The sequence below is a fragment of the Primulina tabacum genome, chromosome 7 (assembly GCF_025594145.1).
Source record: "Primulina tabacum isolate GXHZ01 chromosome 7, ASM2559414v2, whole genome shotgun sequence".
In the NCBI taxonomy this organism is placed as follows: domain Eukaryota; kingdom Viridiplantae; phylum Streptophyta; class Magnoliopsida; order Lamiales; family Gesneriaceae; genus Primulina; species Primulina tabacum.
In genome coordinates, this window is record NC_134556.1 from 7,398,855 (window position 1) to 7,423,060 (window position 24,206).

The window sequence follows — 24,206 nt, forward strand, 5'->3', positions numbered from 1 at the left end:
TGGGTTTATTAAATATTAAATTTTGGAGGTGATAAAATTCAAGGAGTTGAATATATAATTTAAATAATAAATTCAAATGTTGAATTTATAATGGATTTAATTTATTAAACTCAAAAGTTGGGTTTATTAAATATTAAATTTTGGAGGTGATATAAATTCAAGGAATTGAATTTACAATTTAAATAATAAATTCAAATGTTGAATTTATAATGTATTTAATTTATTAAACTCAAGAGTTGAGTTGATTAATTAATAAATTAAATATGGTGGACAATATATTTAATGGGCTTGTAGAAGTACAAGTCCAACATATTAAATAATTAAAGTTATTAATGAGCCTTGATTAATGGATTAAACTAGTGTGACTAGCCCAATTAATTAATCAAGCCAATTAATGTTAATTAAAAGGCTCAATTATTATACTATGATAATTAGGTCATTGGTTACTTATAAATAAGAGTTGAGAAGAAAAACCCTAGAGACCACCATAATATTTTTTCGAAAATCAGCCTCCATCCTCCAAGCAAAAATCGACCACCTCTCTTGAGAAAAAAAATTGAGCCGTCTCTCAATTTTTCTCTCTTCTACGCAAAATCTCTTCCATATTTAGTAGTGCAATTTGGAAGAGGAACATACAATATAGTCGTGGACTTGATAGGAAGATTTCAACGAAGAAAGTTCGTAAGGAATCAACAAGAGCTAATCAATTAATACCGGATCAGTTGGTGTCCAGTGATTTATTCACTAAAGGTATAACGATTCTAACATCCTATGTATATTTTTTGTTAAAATCATACGAGCGTCCAAAGCAAAATATATTTTGATTGTCAAAATAAACAAAATTTTTAAAACTTCCGCTGCGTTTGGACGTGTAGAAACCAGATCCAACAGTGGTATCAGAGCCAAGGTTTTTCTAAATCGTATGGTTTTAATATTGAATAATTTATTTCTAACCACACAAGAAAATTTTTCAGAAAATTATAGCACCATGAAAAGTTTATTTTTTCCAGAAAGCAAAAAATAAAAAATAAAAAATCGGGGCTGCTCGGAACTGTTCTGGGCAGTGCGTTGTGCGCGCCTGCGCGCGCGCAGCGGCGGTGCGCGGGCGGCGTGCGGAACGTCCGCACGCTGAGCGCACGGCGTGCCGCCGCGCCTTTGCGCGCACAGTGCCCTTGCGGCTGCCCGAAACGTTCGGGCAGCAGGGGCGGCTGCCCGGGATTGTCTCGGGATGCAGTGCTGGATGATGGGCTTGAATTGTTTGGTACTAGGGTGCAATTTTCTGATTTTTCAAATTTTTCGGTAAAATTGATATTTTTGAAAATTGGTTCAATTTTTATTTTTTTTTAAATTAATAATTTTCTTGTGAAATAAATAATTAGAATATGATTTTAATTATTTATGGTAAAAATTAGCTTTTACAAGAAATCAATTATTACTGATTTAATGGGAATTAAATAAAGGGGTTTATTTAATTTATTAAATTCTTTAATAATTGTGGTGGTTAGTGATAAATTATTAGATATATGATTGATCAGTTAATTAAATTTGTTTAATTAATTGATGTTAATATTTGATATTAAATGCATGAAGGATGATCGAGAGCCTTGACCAATGTGTTAGATGTATGTTAGGATATTTTACTGTTTTGTTCATTTTGTTAGTGTTTGATATTATTAAAGTGGTCCTGGTTTATGGCCCGTTCCCACCCCATGAGATGTATCCCTTATATGCCATGACTATTTAAATGTAGTTATTAGAAATAGTGGGAGATCAAGACTGAAAGATGGTGGGCCCGATGATCAAGATGAAGACATGTAAAATATTGGAAGCTCTTGTGATATACATAAAAATTGTACATTAATTAAACGGTTTATAATATAAATATATAGTTTTTATTTTATTAAATGTTTAAATATTATATGTTTTATAATAAATTGTATAAAATATAAGTTGTGTAATTACAAGTTTTTACTATTTTTACAGGTACGATAAAACAAGAATAAACTTGGCGTTGCAAATGGATTAAGATGATTCTTGGACCTGTAGAAAGTTGATGTTAATATCTATAATATTGATGGCAAGCATGAGATAAAAATCCTCTCACAATTGGGATCAAATTAAGCAACAAATAAAGTTACCAAAGCAGTGGCAGTTTTACCATGCTCTAGTATTTTGACCATATCTCTCAAATTGCTTGGTCAAATGGTTTGAAAAAAATACCACAACTAGACAACTCAATTATCCACATGTTTCTTTTTTTGTGAAGAAGCAAATTCGGAGAAGAAGATTTTCAAAAGTGATGTGTAATATAATATAATATCTTGGAATACCAATGAAGACTTATGTGTAAAAAAATAATATTTTATTTGTGGTTGTCTCCCCAAATTTGACTATAAATAGGGGTGCATTGTAATGTATTGAGATATCCCTAATTCTATGAACAAACCTTTGAGTTCATAATATTTCTCTCTATATTTTTCCTTTATTTCTTCATTTAAATATAATTAGCATGAGAATTTCATATTCAAAGTTTTACACTTTGAATAATGAATAGCTAACTTCCTAAAGTTGATATGAAAAGGTGAAACTCTTGGCATGATAATAAGGTTACTAAAAGTTAAGAATCTATGTTTTATATTATTTAATCATTATTTATTGTTTATGTTATATTTATTTCTTTAAGTATTTTTATACACTACTTATAAGTGGGAGTTTTGATTTATTGTTCCTATATGATACACTGAATTCTTGGAACCTTTTAAATGTTAGTTTGGTAACCAACCATTTAAAGTGGATGCCTTGATTTATTATATATGAATATATCATAATATTAATTTCTTGATACCATTTAAATGTTAGTTTGGTTTTACCAACCATTTAAAATGGGAACCTTGATTTAGTGTTTACAAATATATATAGCACAATAAATACTTGACCACATTTATAAGTTCTAGTATATATTATATACTTATAAGATAATAATATATAATATAATATAAATATGATTATTTAATATATTGGAACCATTTTATTAAGTGGATTTCAATATTGTTCGTTAATGTTAACTTTATTAAAATACCAAGAGTGGATCCTTTAATCTCAACTACTTAAATTAAAATTTGAACAATTAAAATTTATCCATTAAAGATTCAAACAATTAAAATTAAAAAGAAACAAAAACAAAAACAAAACAAAAAGACATTGTAGTGGACTTGTAATTACCTTAACTTCCCTGTGGATACGATATCGGACTCACCGAATTATACTACTTGTGGACAACCTGCTCTTGGGAGTGCAACAATCAGAGTCGCAACAAGTTTTTGGCGCCGTTGCCGGGGAAGTATAATTTAATTTCAAGTCTATTTAATTTCCTTTATAGTTTATTTTTCTTTATTTGAATTTTTATTGCTTTTGTGTGTTTTTATTCTTTTGCATTTGTATTTGCATGAGCATTTGGTCACGTACACTTAGCGGTCGACTCATTCGAAATAACCCTTTATTTTTACAAAACATGGCGGAAGAACCCATCCAAGAAAATGAAGATGAAATTCAATCTCAACATGATCATGATAGAAGAAGAACACTTAGAGATCACATGAATCCTACACGTACTAGTGCACCTTCATGTCTAGTTTTTCCCCCTGATGCATCTCATTTCAATTTTAAGCCTGGTATTATCCAACTTTTACCCAATTTTCATGGCTTAGATTCTGAAAATCCATACATGCATTTACGAGAGTTTGAAGAAGTGTTCAACACATATAATGATCTAAAATGTGGCATGAACACCATTCGACTTAAGCTTTTTCCTTTTTCTTTAAAAGATAAAGCTAAAACTTGGCTACAAAATCTTAGATCGGGATCCATTCGAACTTGGGATGAATTGCAACAACAATTTTTGAAAAAAATTTTTCCATTGCATAGAACAAATTCTTTCAAAAGGCAAATCATCACTTTCACTCAAAATCAAGAAGAAACTTTTTATCAGTGTTGGGATAGATACAAAGAATTGCTTAATCTTTGTCCACATCATGGTTTTGAAATTTGGAGGGTTGTTTCTCAATTTTATGAAGGCTTAACACCTAAAGATAGACAAATAGTTGAATTTATGTGTAATGGAACATTTGAAGATAAAGATCCAAACTAGGCAATTGAGTATCTCGATTCATTAGCTGAAAATGCTCAAAATTGGGACACTATAGGTACAATCGAACCATCAAACAAGATTCAATCTCCTACATCTGGTGGAGGTATGTACACTCTCAAAGATGAACATGATCTTCAAGCTAGATTTACCTCTTTGGCAAGAAAAGTTGAGGCACTTGAATTGAAAAAGAATGGTCAATTAAAATCTGTTCAAGAAATTGCGTGTCACATCTGTGATACAAGTGATCATTTTACAAAAGATTGTCCCGCTTTTCCCTCTTTTAAAGAATGTCTCCATGAACAAGTCAATGTTTTGAACAATTTCAAAAGGTCAAATTTTGAACCATTTTCTCAAAATTACAATCCAGGTTGGCGAAATCATCCAAATTTTAGCTGGAGGAATGATAATGCTGCACAATTTCTGTGGGGGCCCGTGCTCCTGATTATTATTTAATGATCAAACAACCAGGATTTATTAATGTAAACAGCGAAAGCGATTGAAATTTTCCTTTTGGGCCAATAGAAATTTCGACATGACCTTCCCGTAAGTAGGACATCCCAAAAATTTTCAAACAACACAAACAACATTTATATACTCGAAATAAAGTCATAACATCAATTCACAACCCTATAGCCGCACTGGCCAGGACTAAACACATATAGAGCCGGCAAGGCTCGATCACACAACTATCAATACAAAACATCATAACAATAACAGTACAGCTACACGGGGCATCTCCCCGGTAAATGTATAACTCCATAATATAGTATATATATATCTGGGAACTCTCAACCATGACTTGACGATTGGGCACCACTACCTGACGCTCCACCAGACGCGTCAAATCCTCCTGGATAACCTGCTATGGCATCAAAAACAACCACAGCATAAAAAAAACGAGGGGTCGGGCCCCACTACGACGAACCAGTAATATTACGACAAATATAACTGACATGAAATAAAATCAAGTAAAATGCAATGAAATGCAATGCAATGCGTGTCGGTAACAACAAAATAATAGATACCAAAGCGGAGTCCAAATGAAACGCATCAGCAACAAGAACAGTGGCCACCCGTGCCAGGACTGCAGCAACGTAATATCATGCCGCCGCTCATCCATGCACGTAGCATCGAGGGTACGGGAGCGACCCGCTCAGTCATCATGCAAGTCATCACGAGTCCTAATCCTACCCACCCACTCCATCGATTACGCAACAACTCGATAGATCAATATCAATAGCAATCAAAGGAGTCAAGGCTCGAAATGCTATGCCACAATAGTATCAACTCAAATAAATGCGTGAATGCAATCACGTATTCACAGAAACACATAAGGCACGCCACAACTCATTACAAAGTACTTAACGTCATTTCACATCATATAGACGTCATAATAAAACAGTTCATGCGTACCTCAACTGACTTTAATTTACCACAAAATATCTTAAATATTTCTCGAAACTCCAATCCTGTGGCAAAATTATTTATTGCACATCAATTCCTATCTTAGTTAAATAATCAAGGAATTTATCGAAAGTAATTCCAAAATTCACACTAAATTTTCAGAACTTATAATTTCAATTTACAACATCTTAATGGTGTCCGACTAGCGCATGTACAGCTCAAAAGTCGAAATATCCCAATTTATAAATATGAAAATTCAAAACTCAGCAAACTAAATTCTGAAAAAGTCGATAAATACCTCGAATCGACTGAATAATTCACCTACAATCAATAATACAACAAATATCAATATTGGTACCAAATTTAACCCAAAAATACAACAACCTTGCTGGAATCATGATTTGTACCTCAATATATATACCAAAATGAAGCCTACGACATAGGGAACAAAACCTCTCAATCAATTTCCGAATTCCGACGACGTACGGGCGGCAATTTGACGGAGAAATGGAAGACGGGTTTTCGAAAAGTGTCGAGAAACACTTCAATATGGGTACCAAAACGTAGCTCTCGTCGAGAGGATTCCAAAACTATGCTTACTTTCGAAAATCGCCGACCGACGATGGAGTTACGGGCGGTCAAAGGCAGAAGAAATCGTTTGACTTTTATTACGGGAGAGAGAACGAGATTCTCGTTTCTTCTTTTCTTTTTTTTTTCTTTTTTTTATTTTTTAAATTATTTAATTAATTAATAAAACAAGTGGGCTGGGCTTTAGGGAAAATTTGGGTTGGGCTCTCACATTCTCCCCTACTAATAAAAGATTTCGTCCTCGAAATCTAGCATACACAACATTTATACAAAAGTGGTTTACAAACATTTACCACTGATAGTACATAGGGAAATCAGAATACATGGAATAATTTATTATATTTTCAAACAAGTGAGGCCATTATTGACGCATCTTAGCCTCTAATTCCCATGTAGCTTCTTCTCTCCCATGTCTACTCCATTGCACCATAACCAGTGGAATCGTCTTATTCCTGAGTTGCTTTTCTTTACGATCAAGAATTTGCACTGGATGCTCAACATAGCTAAGGGAACTATCCAACTCCACCTCATCAGTCCTCAAGACATGAGAAGGATCTGGCTCGTACTTTCGTAACATAGATACATGAAACACATCATGTATAGCAGACAAATTATGCGGCAAGTCCAAACGATAAGCCAAAGTGCCAATCCTCTCAACAATCGCATATGGACCAATATAACGCGGAGCTAGTTTCCCTTTGCGCCCAAATCTCATAGTACCACGAAACGGTGATACTTTCAAGAAAACCTGATAGCCAACCTGAAATTCTAAAGGCCTACGACTTTTATTAGCATAGCTGGCTTGACGATCCTGTGCTGCTTTCATTCTTTTCCTAATCATTTCAACCTTCTCTTTCATTTCTTGTATAAATTCTGGCTTTGACATCTGTCTTTCTCCTACATCTTCCCAGCATATCGGAGATCTATATTTTCTACCGTACAAGGCTTCAAATGGTGCCATTCCGATGGTTGCTTGGAAGCTGTTATTGTAAGAGAACTCAACAAGTGACAATGATTCCTGCCAACCACTCCTGAAATCCATCACAACTGCTCGCAACATGTCCTCTAGTGTCTGAATGGTCCTCTCAGACTGACCATCTGTCTGTGGGTGATATGCAGTACTCATCGCCAACTTTGAAGCCAATGCTGATTGCAAACTACCCCACAACTTCGAAGCAAACCTGGGATCACGATCTGATACTATGGTTACAGGCACACCATGCAATCTCACTACATGATCGATGTACATTTTTGCCATTTTCTTATAAGTACAAGTACGATCATAAGGAATAAAATGGGCTGATTTAGACAATCAATCAACAATCACCCAAATCGCATCACAACCACGATTAGAACGAGGTAGGTGTGTCACAAAATCCATAGCAATGTGCTCCCAATTCCACTGTGGCACTTCAAGACTATGTAACATACCACCAGGTCTCATTCTCTCAGCTTTAACCTGTTGGCACGTCAAACATTTAGCCACAAAGTCAGAAATCTCTTTCTTCATACCTTCCCACCAGTAATGAGATTTCAAAATATGATACATCTTTCTGATTCCAGGATGAACACTGTGCCGACTACAATGAACTTCACGAAGTATAGATTCTTTCAAATCTATCAAATTCGGAACCACAAGTCTACCATTATAACACAGACATCCATCTAAAGCAACACTGAACTTATCTGAGTGACCTGTCTGAGTCAATTCTTTCAATCTATGAACATGTGGATCAGTTCTCTGTGCCGCTTTGATTTTAGAAACAATCTGTGGTTCAACTTGTATAGATGAAACTATAAAGTAGTCGCCCTTAGACTGATAAGTCCATCCTGAAGTTCCCAAATGCTCATGAACCTTTGAAATAGTCAAAGATGCCAACATTTTAGGCTGAACCTTTCTGCTCAAAGCACCTACAACTTGATTCATTCGCCCTGGTTGGTACTGAATCTCACAATCAAAGTCCTTAAGTAATTCCAACCATCGACGCTGTCTCATATTCAAGTCGGACTGTGTGAAAAGATACTTCAGACTCTTGTGATCAGAATAAATCACAAACTGTTCTCCGTACAGATAATGACGTCATATCTTCAATGCAAACACAATGGCAGCTAACTCCAAATCATGAACTGGATATCGAGTCTCATGTGGCTTCAACTGACGAGATGCATACGCAATCACTCGCCCATTTTGCATCAAAACACAACCCAGTCCATTTAGAGAAGCATCTGTACAGACAACAAATCCACCTGAGCCTGAAGGCAAAGCTAACACTGGAGATGTGGTCAACTTTTCTTTCAAAGTCCGAAAACTAGACTCACATTCTGCAGTCCATACAAAACTTCGATCTTTCTGTGTCAACTGGGTCATAGGCCTAGCTATTCTAGAAAATCCTTCAATGAAACGCCTATAGTACCCAGCTAATCCCAAAAAGCTTCGAATCTCAGACACATTGGTTGGTTTAGGTCAATTGATAACAGCTTCAACTTTACTAGGATCAACAGATACTCCTTGTGCAGATATAACATGGCCTAAAAATAAAACCCTGTCCAACCAAAACTCACACTTAGAAAATTTGGCATACAATTGCGCTTCTTTGAGTGTTTGGAGAACTAATTTCAAATGTTCTTCGTGTTGTTTCTTTGATCTGGAATAAATCAAGATGTCATCAATAAAGACGATAACAAATTTATCTATGAATTCCCTGAACACACGATTCATTAAATCCATAAAAACCGCTGGAGCATTAGTCAAACCAAACGGCACGACAAGGAATTCATAGTGTCCATAACGTGTCCGAAATGCTGTCTTAGGAACATCTTCCTCTCGGACTCTAAGCTGATGGTATCCGGAACGAAGATCAATCTTGGAATACACATAACTACCCTGCAACTGATCAAACAAGTCGTCAATACGCGGCAAGGGATACTTATTCTTCACAGTAGCCCGGTTTAACTCCCGATAATCGACGCACATTCTCATCGTTCCGTCTTTCTTCTTTACAAACAATACTGGAGCTCCCCAGGGCGACATACTGGGTCTGATATAGCCTTTCTCCAGTAAATCCTGTAGCTGTTCCTTGAGTTCTTTCAACTCTGTTGGAGCTAAACGATACGGTGCTCTAGAAATAGGATTTGTCCCTGGCATTAATTCAATGCTAAGATCTATTTCCCTTTGAGGCGGAAAGCCTGGAATCTCATCAGGAAATACATCTGAAAAATCCTTGACAACGGGAATGTCTGAAACTTTCAATCGTTCTTCCCGTGTTGCATCAAGAGCATAGATCAAAAATCCTTCATTGCCGATTGACAACAACCTGAACATTTCCATTGCAGATACTAATGGAATTCGAGACTGTGAATCATAACCATAAAAATTCCATTTGCTGCCATAATACGGTCTAAATCTTACAACTCCATGAAAACAATCCACAGTGGCTCGATAATTCGTCAACACATCCATACCCAGAATACAGTCAAAATCAGTCATGGCTAATTTGATTAGATTTGTTATCATAATATTACCCTCAAATCTAATCACACAGTTCAAAACTATCTCACGGGACATCAAATATACACCGGAAGGAGTAGCAACTGACACAGTATCCAACAAAGGAATAGTAGAAATCTCATGCTCATCAACAAATACAGCAGATAAAAATGAATGAGATGCTCCTGTGTCTATCAATATGCGTGCAGGATAGTCAAAAACATAACAAATACCTGCAATCACTCCTTCTGGTGCATCCTGAGCCTGGTCCTGAGTCAAAGCATGGACTTGGGCTTGCTGTGGCCCTGAAAATGGCTGCTGAGTAGGACCTCTGGGAGGTGGATAACTAGACTGCTGAAATGATGGAGTAGGAGCATATGGTCTAAAGACTGGTCCACAGGGAACTTGACCAAACTGTTGTGGCTGGAACTGCTGTCTCCCTGCATTAGGACATACTCTGGCGTAATGTCCAACCTGACCACAATTATGACAAGTCCCCTGAACTCCTACACATTGGGAACTAAAATGTCGACCACCACATCGATCACAATGCACAGTGCTAGACGACCCAACAGAATCTCCCCTCGTGCACTGCCTGAACTGGAAGAGCTGGATTGAGACTTCTTTTTGAATTGCTTTCCTTTTACTTTGTACCTCTACTGTTTGGGTTGTTGGTATGACTGTACAGGCTGATATGGAGGTAAATCCCTTGGCATTGACATACTACTCCCAGATCCCTGAGAAACAGATGATGGACCTGGCTGTGGGTCTCCTCTGAGCAAACTTGCTTCAATTTTCTTCTCCTTTTCCACTGCTTGAATATACGTATTAGGCGATCCTGTCATTACCAAAGTATGAACAGTCCGCTGCAACCCGTGCAGAAAACGTGATAGTTTAGCCTGATCATTCCTGGCAACATGTGGAACATAGGGCAAAAGAGCAGAAAACTGTGAAGCATATTCCACCACTGATTTGTTGCCCTGCACCAACTGATTGAACTCTTCTTCTTTAGCAGCATAATATGATGGTGGTGCATATTCTTGGGTAAAGTGGGCACAAAAAGCATCCCAAGTAATAATTTCACCAGAGTCCTTCATTGCTTCCTCTGTGGCTTCCCACCAAAGTTGTGCTCGGTCTTTAAGTTGGTAGATGGCAAGCTTCAATTTAATATCTTGGGAATACTCCAACAAATTAAATAGATGATTTATACTTTTCAGCCAACCTGCTGCTTTTTCTCCGCTCTCGTTGCCAAAGAATTTTGGAGGACGTAATTCTTGGAACTGAGAAATTATTAACTGCATTCCTCCAACTTTCTGTGTCAGCTGTTCCACTTCTTGCTCAATCGCTACCTCTCTAGTTCTAGGTCTTTCAGGTCGATGAGGTTCTTGGTTCACTTCTTCTTCAACATTTTGAGCAACTTGTCCTCGAGGTCGACCACGTCTACCTCTAATGATATCTGCAAGTCCTCGAACATTTTGTGCCTCAGATTCTTGCGCTATTTCTTTTCCTTTTCTACCTCTTCCTCCAGGTGCCATTCTACGAGACACAAGGATTAAATCCACAGGTAGATAACAGGTAAAAGAAAGTTATAGGCAATTTCTAAATTACATACCATGCCTAATCAGATAGTCGTTCTAACGTAGGTAAATTCAAGCAATTCACACCAAATAATTCAAATAAGAGCAAATAGTCAAACACACGCACAATCATGTTATTTGTGTCTAGACTCAAGTGCCCTAGACTCTAATTCGAGCATATCCCAGTTACGCTCTGATACCAACTGTGGGGGCCCGTGCTCCTGATTATTATTTAATGATCAAACAACAAGGATTTATTAATGTAAACAGCGAAAGCGAATAAAAATTTTCCTTTTGGGCCAATAGAAATTTCGACATGACTTCCCGTAAGTAGGACATCCCAAAAATTTTCAAACAACATTTATATACTCGAAATAAAGTCATAACATCAATTCACAATCCTATAGCCGCACTGGCCAGGACTAAACACATATAGAGCCGGCAAGGCTCGATCACACAACTATCAATACAAAACATCATAACAATAACAGTACAGCTACACGGGGCATCTGCCCGGTAAATGTATAACTCCATAATATAGTATATATATATCTGGGAACTCTCAACCATGACTTGACGATTGGGCACCACTACCTGACGCTCCACCAGACGCGTCAAATCCTCCTGGATAACCTGCTATGGCATCAAAAACAACAACAACATAAAAAAAAACGAGGGGTCGGGCCCCGGTACGACGAACCAGTAATATTACGACAAATATAACTGACATGAAATAAAATCAAGTAAAATGCAATGAAATGCAATGCAATGCGTGTCGGTAACAACAAAATAATGGATACCAAAGCGGAGTCCAAATGAAACGCATCAGCAACAAGAACAATGGCCACCCGTGCCAGGACTACAGCAACGTAATATCATGCCGCCGCTCATCCATGCACGTAGCATCGAGGGTACGGGAGCAACCCGCTCAGTCCTCATGCAAGTCATCAGGAGTGCTAATCCTACCCACCCACTCCATCGATGACGCAACAACTCGATAGATCAATATCAATAGCAATCAAAGGAGTCAAGGCTCGAAATGCTATGCCACAATAGTATCAACTCAAATAAATGCGTGAATGCAATCACGTATTCACAGAAACACATAAGGCACGCCACAACTCATTACAAAGTACTTAACGTCATTTCACATCATATAGACGTCATAATAAAACAGTTCATGCGTACCTCAACTGACTTTAATTTACCACAAAATATCTTAAATATTTCTCGAAACTCCAATCCTGTGGCAAAATTATTTATTGTACATCAATTCCTATCTTAGTTAAATAATCAAGGAATTTATCGAAAGTAATTCCAAAATTCACACTAAATTTTCAGAACTTATAATTTCAATTTACAACATCTTAACGGTGTCCGACTAGCGCATGTACAGCTCAAAAGTCGAAATATCCCAATTTATAAATCTGAAAATTCAAAACTCAGCAAACTAAATTCTGAAAAAGTCGATAAATACCTCGAATCGACTCAATAATTCACCTACAATCAATAATACAACAAATATCAATATTGGTACCAAATTTAACCCAAAAATACAACAACCTTGCTGGAATCATGATTTGTACCTCAATATATATACCAAAATGAAGCCTACGACATAGGGAACAAAACCTCTCAATCAATTTCCGAATTCGGACGACGTACGGGCGGCAATTTGACGGAGAAATGGAAGACGGGTTTTCGAAAAGTGTCGAGAAACACTTCAATATGGGTACCAAAACGTAGCTCTCGTCGAGAGGATTCTAAAACTATGCTTACTTTCGAAAATCGCCGACCGACGATGGAGTTACGGGCGGTCAAAGGCAGAAGAAATCGTTTGACTTTTATTACGGGAGAGAGAGAACGAGATTCTCGTTTCTTCTTTTCTTTTTTTTTCTTTTTTTTTATTTTTTAAATTATTTAATTAATTAATAAAACAAGTGGGCTGGGCTTTAGGGAAAATTTGGGTTGGGCTCTCACAATTTCCGCAACCACATTTTCAAAATCAACAAAATTTTCAAAATTATGCACCTTATGTTCCTCCAGCGAAAAGGAATTTGGAAGATTTATTGAATTCTTTCATTGCAAAGCAAGAGTCTATCAATACTCAAACTGCTCAAACCATGACAAATTTAAAAGATACTCTTGCTAAATTTGCATCTGCACTTAATGCTCATGAAAAAGGTAAATTTCCTTCACAACCTCTGCCTAATCCCAAGGATCATCATTCACAAACTGGAACTTCTGGAACTCAACCGATGGATCGGGTAAAATCTATTATTACCCTTCGAAGTGGTAAGGTTGTGGAAAAATCCATTCTTGAATCTTGTGAAGATGATGATAAATCAACTTCAAATGGTAAGGAAGTGGAACCCATAACTTGCGAAGAGGAGGTTCAACAGACAGTGTCACCACCATTCCCTCATGCATTGAAAAATACAAAAAAATCAAATTTGAATTCTGATATATATGATATTTTTAAACAAGTAAAAGTTAATATTCCTTTATTAGATGCAATAAAACAGGTACCATCATATGCCAAATTTTTGAAAGACTTGTGCACTGTGAAAAGAAAATTGAATGTGAAAAAGAAAGCATTTTTAACCGAACAAGTAAGTGCAATAATTCAAAATAATAATACTTTGAAATACAAAGACCCAGGTTGTCCTACTGTTTCTTGTATTATTGGAGAACGAAAAATTAAAAAAGCATTGCTTGACCTTAGAGCTAGTGTGAATTTACTTCCATATTCAGTTTATCAAGAACTCAATCTAGGCGAGTTAAAACCTACTTCGGTAACACTTTTACTTGATGATAGATCTGTTAAAGTGCCAAGAGGTATAGTAGAAGACGTGTTGGTCCAAGTTGATAACTTTGTATATCCTGTCGATTTCATAGTTTTAGATACACAACCTATTGAAGCTTGTAATGCAATTCCTATAATTTTAGGTCGTCCATTTTTAGCAACTTCTAATGCTCTTATAAATTGCAGGAATGTAATAATGAATTTGTCATTTGGAAACATGACCTTGGAGCTTAATGTGTTTAATCTTTGTAAGCAACCACATGACAAAGGAGATGAAAGTGAAGATGAAAATCTTATTGAAACTCTTGTGGAAGAAAACATTCAAAAAGGGAGTACTCGTGATCAATTAGATATTTGTTCAATTGAAACTGTTAAAGAAAATGCTGAAATTGATCTTGATGATTTTATCAGGTATCACTCGTTACCAGGATCAGAGAAAGAATTCGATGCAAAATATGAGAACAAAGACGAACCACCCATATTGGAGTTAAAACCCTTGCCATAAGAATTGAAGTATGCATTTCTTGGAGAAGATGAAACATATCCGGTGGTAATTTCTTCCAAACTATCAAGTAATCAAGAAGGTAAATTAGTTGATATGCTTAAAAAACATAAAAATGCAATTGATTGGACACTAAAAGATCTTAAGGGCATTAATCCACTAATTTGCACTCAAAAAATTCACTTAGAAGAAAATGCTAAAACATCTCAACAACCACAAAGGAGATTAAATCCACACATGAAAGATGTTGTGAAAACTGAAGTTCTCAAACTACTCGATGTTGGGATTATCTACCCTATTTTTGATAGTAAGTGGGTAAGCCCAACACAAGTAGTTCCAAAAAAATCTGGCATCACAGTGATAAAAAATGAAAAAGGTGAATTGTTAACAAGTCGAGTCCCATCTAGTTGGCGGATGTGTATTGATTATAGAAAATTAAATGACGCCACTAGAAAAGATCATTTTCCATTGCCATTTTTGGATCAAATTTTAGAAGAGTAGCAGGTCATCCATACTACTGTTTTCTTGATGGATATTCAGGTTATTATCAAATTCCCATTGCACTCGAAGATCAAGAAAAAACTACATTCACATGTTCTTTTGGAACATTTGCATTTAGAAGGATGCCATTTGGATTATGCAATGCCCTAGCAACATTTCAAAGATGTATGCTAAGCATTTTTTGCGACATGGTTGAAAATTGTTTGGAAATTTTCATGGATGATTTAACTGTTTTTGGGAATACATTTGATAATTGTCTTGAAAATTTGGAAAAAGTTTTAAAAAGATGCGAGGAAAAAGGTCTTATTTTAAATTGGGAAAAATGTCATTACATGATTACTTCTGGAATTGTTTTGGGACATGTCGTGTCATCTCATGGAATTGAAGTTGATAAAGCAAAAGTTGATGTCATTGCCAATTTACCCCCTCCAAAAACCATTAAAGAAATTCGCTCATTTTTGGGACATGCTGGATTTTATAGGAGGTTTATAAAGGACTTTAGTTTAATCTCTAAACCTATTTGTAACCTCTTAACAAAAGACACTGCATTTGAGTGGACTCAAGAATGTCAAAATGCTTTTGATAAAATCATTCGACATTTAACATCACCTCCTATCATGCAACCTCCTGACTGGTCTTTACCATTTGAAATCATGTGCGATGCGAGTGATTATGCAGTCGGTGCAGTACTGGGTCAAAGAAGAAACGGTAAGCCTTATGTGATATATTATGCAAGTAGAACTTTAAACAATGCTCAAATGAATTACTCCACAACTGAAAAAGAACTACTTGCTGTAATATTTGCATTAGATAAATTTCGTTCTTAGTTGATTAGATCAACGACTATTGTGTTTACTGATCATTTTGCTATTAGATATTTGTTGACCAAACAGGATGCAAAGCCACGACTGATACGATGGATTTTGTTGCTCCAAGAATTTGACATTGTGATCAAATATAAAAAAGGAACCTAGAATGTCGTAGCCGATCATTTATCGAGACTAGTAACAGGATCACCTTGTGAAATGACACCAATTAACGATAATTTTCCTGAGAACATCTATTTTCAGTTACTACTACACCTTGGTTTGCTAACATAGTAAATTTTCTTGTGACAGGAAAAATGCCACCGCAATGGAGTTCCCAAGATAAAAGAAAATTTTTGAATGAGGTAAAAAACTTTTATTGGGATGATCCGTATCTGTTCAAGTATTGTCCAGATCAAATTTTTCGACGTTGCATACCCGACAATGAGGTAAGTAGTGTCATTAAATTTTGTCATTCAGAAGCATGCGGAGGACATTTTTTTTCAAAGAAAACGGCTGCAAAAATCTTGCAGTGTGGATTTTAATGGCCCACTTTGTTTAAAGACACCCACGAAATCTGCAAAATCTGTGAAAATTGTCAAAAATTGGGTGCGATTTCAAAAAGAAACATGATGCCTTTGAATCCTATCATTGAAATTGAAATCTTTGACTGTTGGGGAATTGATTTTATGGGACCTTTTCCACCGTCGTTTGGATACTTGTATATTTTAGTTGCAGTTGATTATGTTTCCAAATGGATAGAGGCAATTCCATGTCGAACAAATGATCATAAAATCGTCATCAAATTTTTAAAAGAAAATATTTTTAGTAGATTTGGAATTCCTCGAGCCATGATAAGTGATGGGGGAACTCACTTTGTTAATAAACCATTTGCTTCATTAATGAAAAAATATGGTATTACTCATAAAGTAACTACTCCTTATCATCCTCAAACAAATGGACAAGTTGAATTAGCTAATAGGGAGATAAAGCAAATTTTGAAAAAAACTGTTAACTCAAATAGAAAAGATTGGTCTCTGCGACTTAGTGATGCACTTTGGGCATATCGAACAGCTTTTAAAACATCATTGAATATGTCTCCCTATAGGTTGGTTTATGGAAAACATTGTCATTTGCCTGTGGAATTGGAACATAAAGCTTATTGGGTGATCAAAACTTTAAATTCAAGCATGGATGATGCCAACAAATTGCGTATATTGCAACTTAATGAACTTGATGAACTCAGAAATGACGCGTATGAGAATTCAAGGATTTATAAAGCAAAAATCAAGTCATTTCATGATAAAACAATTCTTAGAAAATCTTTTGAGATTGGTAAAAAAGTTTTGCTTTATAATTCTCGACTTCACATATTCCCAGGAAAATTACGATCAAGATGGACATGCCCATATGTTGTAAAGCATGTATATCCTTATGGAGCTGTGGATATTGAAAATCCTAAAAATGGTGATGTTTTTAAAGTGAATGGACAAAGGCTTAAACCATTTTTGGAAAATGAAATCTTTCAAGAAGAGTTTATTTCCCTTTCTGATCCTTAAATTTTTATGTTGCATTTAATTTTGTTTGTTTTTATTTCAGGTTTCTTTAATCTTTTTATTTTTCGGTTAAATGGCGGATAACGGTACTCCGTGACTCTCATAGTCGGTTAAATCAGTTTCCCACAATTGCTGATACAAAAATAAAAAAAATCATTTCTTTTCTTTTTAAAAATGGATGAAATTCTCTCAAAAATTTGTAAATATTTTCCCTCTGTTTCTGAAAATGTTCTAAGAAAAATTAATGCAGGAAGGTGTGAAAGATTGAGATTGCTAATGCAAATAGAAATTCCAGAAGATATTCGTCTTCTAATAGAAGCTAAGGTCCGATTAGGAGGAGAAGTTCCACAATCATTGCTCATTCGGTATTTTCCTGGATTAGGAAAAAGCACTTATGCGAAAAAACGAAGGGCCAAAAGTTTAGGGGTTTGTCATAAGTGTGCAAGATGGACTTGTGACAAACGATGCAGATCTTTGGGATGTGTTTCCAATAACAGAGAAGATAAAATTGGTTTCATTAAGAATGGGCTGAGTAAGGAGTCTTTAGATAACATCTTATTGACTCTTGAGACGCATTCTAGTGGACATGTGCATATTGAACTTCTCCGTTTATGGAAATAATTCCAAGATGAGCGTCATAGTCTTGGGAATCCGACTAAAAAAGACCATGTTTGCCAATTTATAAGAAAATTGGAAGGGAAGAATATCCTCGACTCATAGAAGGTGTTGAAGCCGTTTCTGGACGTAAAACCAGAGGAAAATTGTGAGCCACAATCACAATACTGTTTATATGCATGTGTGTCATTATTGTTTTTACTATTTATTCTGTTTACAGCTATGGCCCATAGTTTTGTTATGATAACATATTACACCTATAAAATCTCTCATCTTTCTCTCTATTTTCGCAGACCAAAAAAGAAAGTAAAAACATGGCTGGATTCTCTACACAAACATTGAAAAATATTTGTGTATTTTTTTGGGTCGAGTCTTGGAAAAAATGAAGTGTTTGTAGAAGCAGCGAATAATCTTGGAAAGATATTGGCTGAGAGAAAAATTCACTTGGTATATGGGGGAGGTAATATTGGGTTAATGGGATCTGTTTCAACATCTGCTCATCTTGGAGGTAGTCAGGTTTTGGGTATTATTCCTACAGCTTTAGCTGAAAGAAATATTACAGGTGCTACGATTGGGGAGGAATTAAAATTTTTTTCTATGTATGAAAGAATCACTCAAATGATTGAAAATTATGATGTTTTTATCGCACTACCAGGTGGTTTTGGTACATTAGAACAAATTTTTCACACTGTTTCTTGGGCACAACTTAATATCCATAATAAACCTGTGGGCTTGTTGAATATCAATAATTAGTATGACAGTTTGTTGACATTTCTTGATAAAGCTGTGGAACAGAATTTCATTTCAGAAAATTCACGACGGATGCTCATCTGTGCTTCGACTGCCGACCAATTAATTAATTATTTGGAAGCTTTTGTTCATAAGCCTGATCCGATGATAACAAAGATCAATTGGTCGCAATCAAGCAGTAAGAAAAGAAAGTTGGATCATTGATTCAAAAGTCGTGGATTGGTTTGCGTTTGTTTCAGTTTGTTATCTTCAATAAAATTCCAGGTGATATCTCTTTCATTATGTACTCTTTATTAATAGTTATTTCGACATTAGGGACAATGTCATATTGTGATTGGGGGGAGAAAAAATTTAAAAAAAATTATATATATATATTTTATAATAAAATCATGTTTATTGCTTGTATCTTTGTAATTTTTGCAAAAATATCATACATTACATATTTGAAAGGTTTAAATTAGAAAATGTATTAATCTATCTAAGGATGTTTAATTTTTATTTGGAAAAAAAAGTCAATTTTTATATTCTGATCACTATACAAATATGATTTATGAAATCTTTTTGAGTGATTAACCATTATGATAAAATCAGGTATTAAAGTATATGGCCCAAGATATACCTTATAAGAGTGCCTAAAATTTTAAACCCACACATATTTTGTGAGTGAGTGGAGAGGACTGAGAAAATAGCTTTCGAGCCTTTATTGATCATGAGAGAGACTATCTATTGTTTAGATCTTGAATTCTTATTTTGAAAAAAAAATTGATATTTCCTGAAAAAAAAAAGAAAAATACAAAAAGAAAGATATTGAAGATCTATGTAATTTTTAAGTTATATGCTACGACCTATATATCTCTCATAAAAATAAATAAAAAAAAAGAAAGAGAGAAATTTATTGTACAAATTAAATAAATATGTGGTCAAGAAGCATAAACTTAGTCTGATTCCATGATGTTACGAAAAAAAAAGAAAAAAAATATATAATAAGAAGAACTAGATTTTGAATCAATGGATTTTCTATCTTTTGATTAGTTTTGCTCGTTTGTCTGTCTGCATTCTGTAAACCATTTTTCTGAGCATTTATCTGTATTCCAACTCCATGAGAGAAATCGTTGCCATAAATTCAAACATTTATTAACCTGTGAGGATATGGAGTTGAGACTCTTACTAGAAATTTCTGAAGGCCGTGTACATTTAACTACCTGAAATAAGCTTTGAATTAATCATCTCAAATTATTTCATAAATTATAATTATGATGATCTTGATATAACTTTGACAGTTTTCAAATTTAATTTAAACACTTAGATAGTTCTGATTACATTTCTATTTAAATTAATCAATATGTTTTGTATTGCTATTAACGCTTAAATTGCTAGGGACTAGCAATAAGCTGGTTGGGAGGTGTGATATACATAAAAATTGTACATTAATTAAATGTTTTATAATATAAATATATAGTTTTTGTTTTATTAAATGTTTAAATATTAGATGTTTTATAATAAATTGTATAAAATATAAGTTGTTGTGTAATTACAAGTTTTTACTATTTTTACAGGTACGATAAAACAAGAATAAACTTGACGTTGCAAATGGGATTAAGATGATTCTTGGACCTGTAGAAAGTTGATGTTAATATCTACAATATTGATGGCAAGCATGAGATAAAAATCCTCTCACAATTGGGATCAAATTAAGCAACAAATAAAGTTACCAAAGCAGTGGCAGTTTTACCATGCTCTAGTATTTTGACCATATCTCTCAAATTACTTAGTCAAATGGTTTGAAAAAAAATACCACATCTAGACAACTCAATTATCCACATGTTTCTTTTTATGTGAAGAAGCAAATTCGGAGAAGAAGATTTTCAAAAGTGATGTGTAATATAATATAATATCTTGGAACACCAATGAAGACTTATGTGTAAAAAACTAATATTTTATTTGTGGTTGTCTCTCCAAATTTGACTATAAATATGGGTGCATTGCAATGTATTGAGATATCCCTCATTCTATGAACAAACCTTTGAGTTCATAATATTTCTCTCTATATTTTTCCTTTATTTCTTCATTTAAATATAATTAGCATGATAATTTCATATTCAAAGTTTTACACTTTGAATAATGAATAGCTAACTTCCTAAAGTTGAGATGAAAAGGTGAAACTCTTGGCATGATAATAAGGATACTAAAAGGTAAGAATCTATGTTTTATATTATTTAATCATTATTTATTGTTTATGTTATATTTATTTCTTTAAGTATTTTTATACCCTACTTATAAGTGGGAGTTTTGATTTATTGTTGCTATATGTTACCATAAATTATTGGAACCATTTAAATGTTAGTTTAGTATTGCCAACCATTTAAAGTGGATGCCTTGATTTATTATATATGAATATATTATAATATTAATTTCTTGGTACCATTTAAATGTTAGTTTGGTTTTACCAACCATTTAAAGTGGGAACCTTGATTTACTATACATAAATATATCATAATATTAATTTCTTGGTACCATTTAAATATTAGTTTGGTTTTACCCACCATTTAAAGTGGGAACCTTGATTTAGTGTTTACAAATATATATAGCACAATAAATACTTGACCACATTTATAAGTTCTAGTATATATTATATAATTATAAGATAATAATATATAACATAATATAAATATGATTATTTAATATATTGGAACCATTTTATTAAGTGGATTTCAATATTGTTCGTTAATGTTAACTTTATTAAAATACCAAGAGTGGATCCTTTAATCTCAACTACTTAAATTAAAATTTGAACAATTAAAATTTACCCATTAAAGATTCAAACAATTAAAATTAAAAAGAAACAAAAACAAAAACAAAACAAAAAGACATTGTAGTGGACTTGTAATTACCTTAGCTTCCCTGTGTATACGATATCGGACTCACCGAATTATACTACTTGTGGACAACCTGCTCTTGGGAGTGCAACAATCAGAGTCGCAACATCTTGTAATTGTTGCATTTGCATCCCTGCATTCACCTAGATTTTGGACCTGGATCCATGTTTGGCTCACATGGATCTAATATTGTTGGCAATCGATCATCCTTGTTTATTGTTGAATGTCATATTATGATATATGCGATATATAGTAGTATGCATGTATTTATATTATTAAATAATATAGTTGCATGAATCCGGCAAACTCGTGGCACACGATTTTAAATTAAAATGATGAGAAATTTTTAAAATTAAAATCCCACATTTTGAATATGATTCAAAATTTATATCAAACCGGAAAAGTAAAAATTAAAAGAGTTTAATTTTTCCTTGCCTTCCATCAACCGTGGTTGCATGTGGATCGCTACCCGCGGACAGTGTCTGGGTCATATTATTGGGAAGGCCTGGACGCCGGAAAGCTGTGACTTCCACCGGACATATGATGTGAATTGAGTGGAACTCCCATGACTTCGGCTCATATTATTGGGAGAACTCATGGCGACCGTCTACTACAATTCAACATTGATGGGTCGGTTTGACACGCGAAAATAAACGACGTCATATTATTGGGTCCTTATTAAACGTGAGGCAAACACGCGGAGGTTGCATAGGGATGCAATTGGATTCTACCTTTTAAAAATTATAATTGGCTTATATTATTCGGGATTATAATTGGCTAATTGGACTCTACAAGCCCACTAAGGAAATACGATTTCCCTTTTTCATCAGAGGGTGGTGGAAATGTCAAAATAGTGGGAGGGAGATTTATAAAATAAAATCCATATTTTATATATTAAAATTATTTTAAAATAATCAGCAACAATTATTCTGTTTCCATATCAGTATATTTTTCGATTTCGTCACATAATCATATTTTGTTATTAACAAGCTAACTAAATCTAATTTTCAAGATTGGTTGGGAAAATTGTTCTGAATTCGAAGAAAATGGCATACACACTAATGTCAGTCCTGCTGAACTGACAAAGCATGCAAGATGGTAGGATCATAGTATGCAAGCTAAAGTGTAACATGCTCGCTTTTATGTCAAATGAACTGTGGGGGCAGTTTGAGGAAATGTTGAATGCTGCTGACATTCGAATACACATGCAAGAGTTGCATGGTACATGAAACTCGTACAGTGATGCACACCAATTTTAAAAGCTCATGAATACACGAATGCAAGATGAGGCTTTGGTCCATGAGCGTAGTGTACGTATGACTGGGCTTATTGAGGATGTGGTGGGCCTGGAATATGTGATTCCTAACGAGTTACTAGGTAACATGAATTTGTTGTCTTTCTCTTCCTCATTTGACGGGGTTATAGTGAATTCAATTTGAATAAGATAGATGATAGCCTTGAAGAGCTAGTCAATACGCTTATAACTTATGAGATCACCATAAAACAGGGAATTGTTGTTTTTCTAATGGGCCTCTCGTCAGACGAAAAAATAGCCCACAAGGTAAGGGAAAGAAATGTTCCGCCCCTCACAAGAAAAACAATCCAAATAAGAGGCAAACTCTGAAAGACACTTAAAAGACCTACAAAGCCCGATAAGTTAGAACATATTTATTTCACTGCAAGAAGTCCGGACTTAAGAAATTATATGAAATGTTCTGGAAATTATAAGTGAATGTCCAAGTAAACATGATTTCAACAAAAACCAAAAGAAAGTTAGATGATCCAAATTCCACACAAATATGACACGCTAGACTAGGTCATATTTCCCAAAGAAGGATGCACAAGCTAGTGGGAGAAAACATGTTTGACTTGTCAGACATAAATTCTCTACCTACTTGTAAGTCCTGTCTAAAAGAAAAATTGACCAAGACTCCATTCAATGAAAACGTGGAACGTGCACATGGTCTACTTGATTTGATCCACACAGACGTTTGTGGCCCGCTAAGTATTAGCACAAAATATGGGCAATCCTACTTCATTACTTTTACTAATGACCATTCGAGGTATTGGTAGGTTTATATGATGAAACACAAATCAGAAGCATTTGAAAGGTTCAAAGAGTTCAGATCTGAAGTAGAAAACCAGCTAGAAAGAAGTATTAAGGCATTTCGATCTGATCGAAGTGGAGAATACTTGAGTGCTGAATTTTTGGGTTATCTAAAAGAGAATGTGATTCTCACAGTGAACTCCACCAGCAACACCACAATTGAACGAAGTTTCTGAACATTATAAGCGAACTTTGTTGGACTTGGTTCGATCAATGATGAGATTCACTGAATTGCTTACATCGTTTTGGGGCTTTGCGCTTGAAACTGCGGCAATGTTGTTGAATAATGTCTATACTAAAGTAGTGGATAAAACACCATATGAGATATGGATGAGAAAAAATCCCAAATATTCTTACATGAGAATATGAAGATATCTTGCTTACGTGAAGCAGATAGTGGGAGACAAATTGGATAGTAGATCCACTTTATGCTACTTTGTAGGATATCCAAAGAATTCAGTTGGATATTATTTCTATCTTCCTA

At 34.7% G+C, this 24,206-nt stretch overlaps 1 protein-coding gene and 1 long non-coding RNA gene across 2 annotated transcripts; both read right to left on the reverse strand.

The window, feature by feature from the left end:
* Nucleotides 1–8,603: 8,603 nt before the first annotated feature.
* LOC142550531 (uncharacterized) lies at nucleotides 8,604–11,161 on the reverse strand. The gene is made up of 4 exons (XM_075659606.1): nucleotides 10,313–11,161; nucleotides 9,860–10,100; nucleotides 9,040–9,730; nucleotides 8,604–8,784 (listed from the first exon to the last, which is right to left on the reverse strand). Exons 1-4 carry the CDS (start codon nucleotides 11,159–11,161, stop codon nucleotides 8,604–8,606), a joined length of 1,962 nt encoding a protein of 653 aa, XP_075515721.1.
* Nucleotides 11,162–11,744: 583 nt separating this feature from the next.
* On the reverse strand, nucleotides 11,745–12,705 carry LOC142551092 (uncharacterized). The gene is made up of 3 exons (XR_012821480.1): nucleotides 12,681–12,705; nucleotides 12,392–12,447; nucleotides 11,745–11,836 (listed from the first exon to the last, which is right to left on the reverse strand). It is a non-coding gene; the product is annotated as an uncharacterized LOC142551092 (long non-coding RNA).
* Between the last annotated feature and the right edge of the window lie 11,501 nt (nucleotides 12,706–24,206).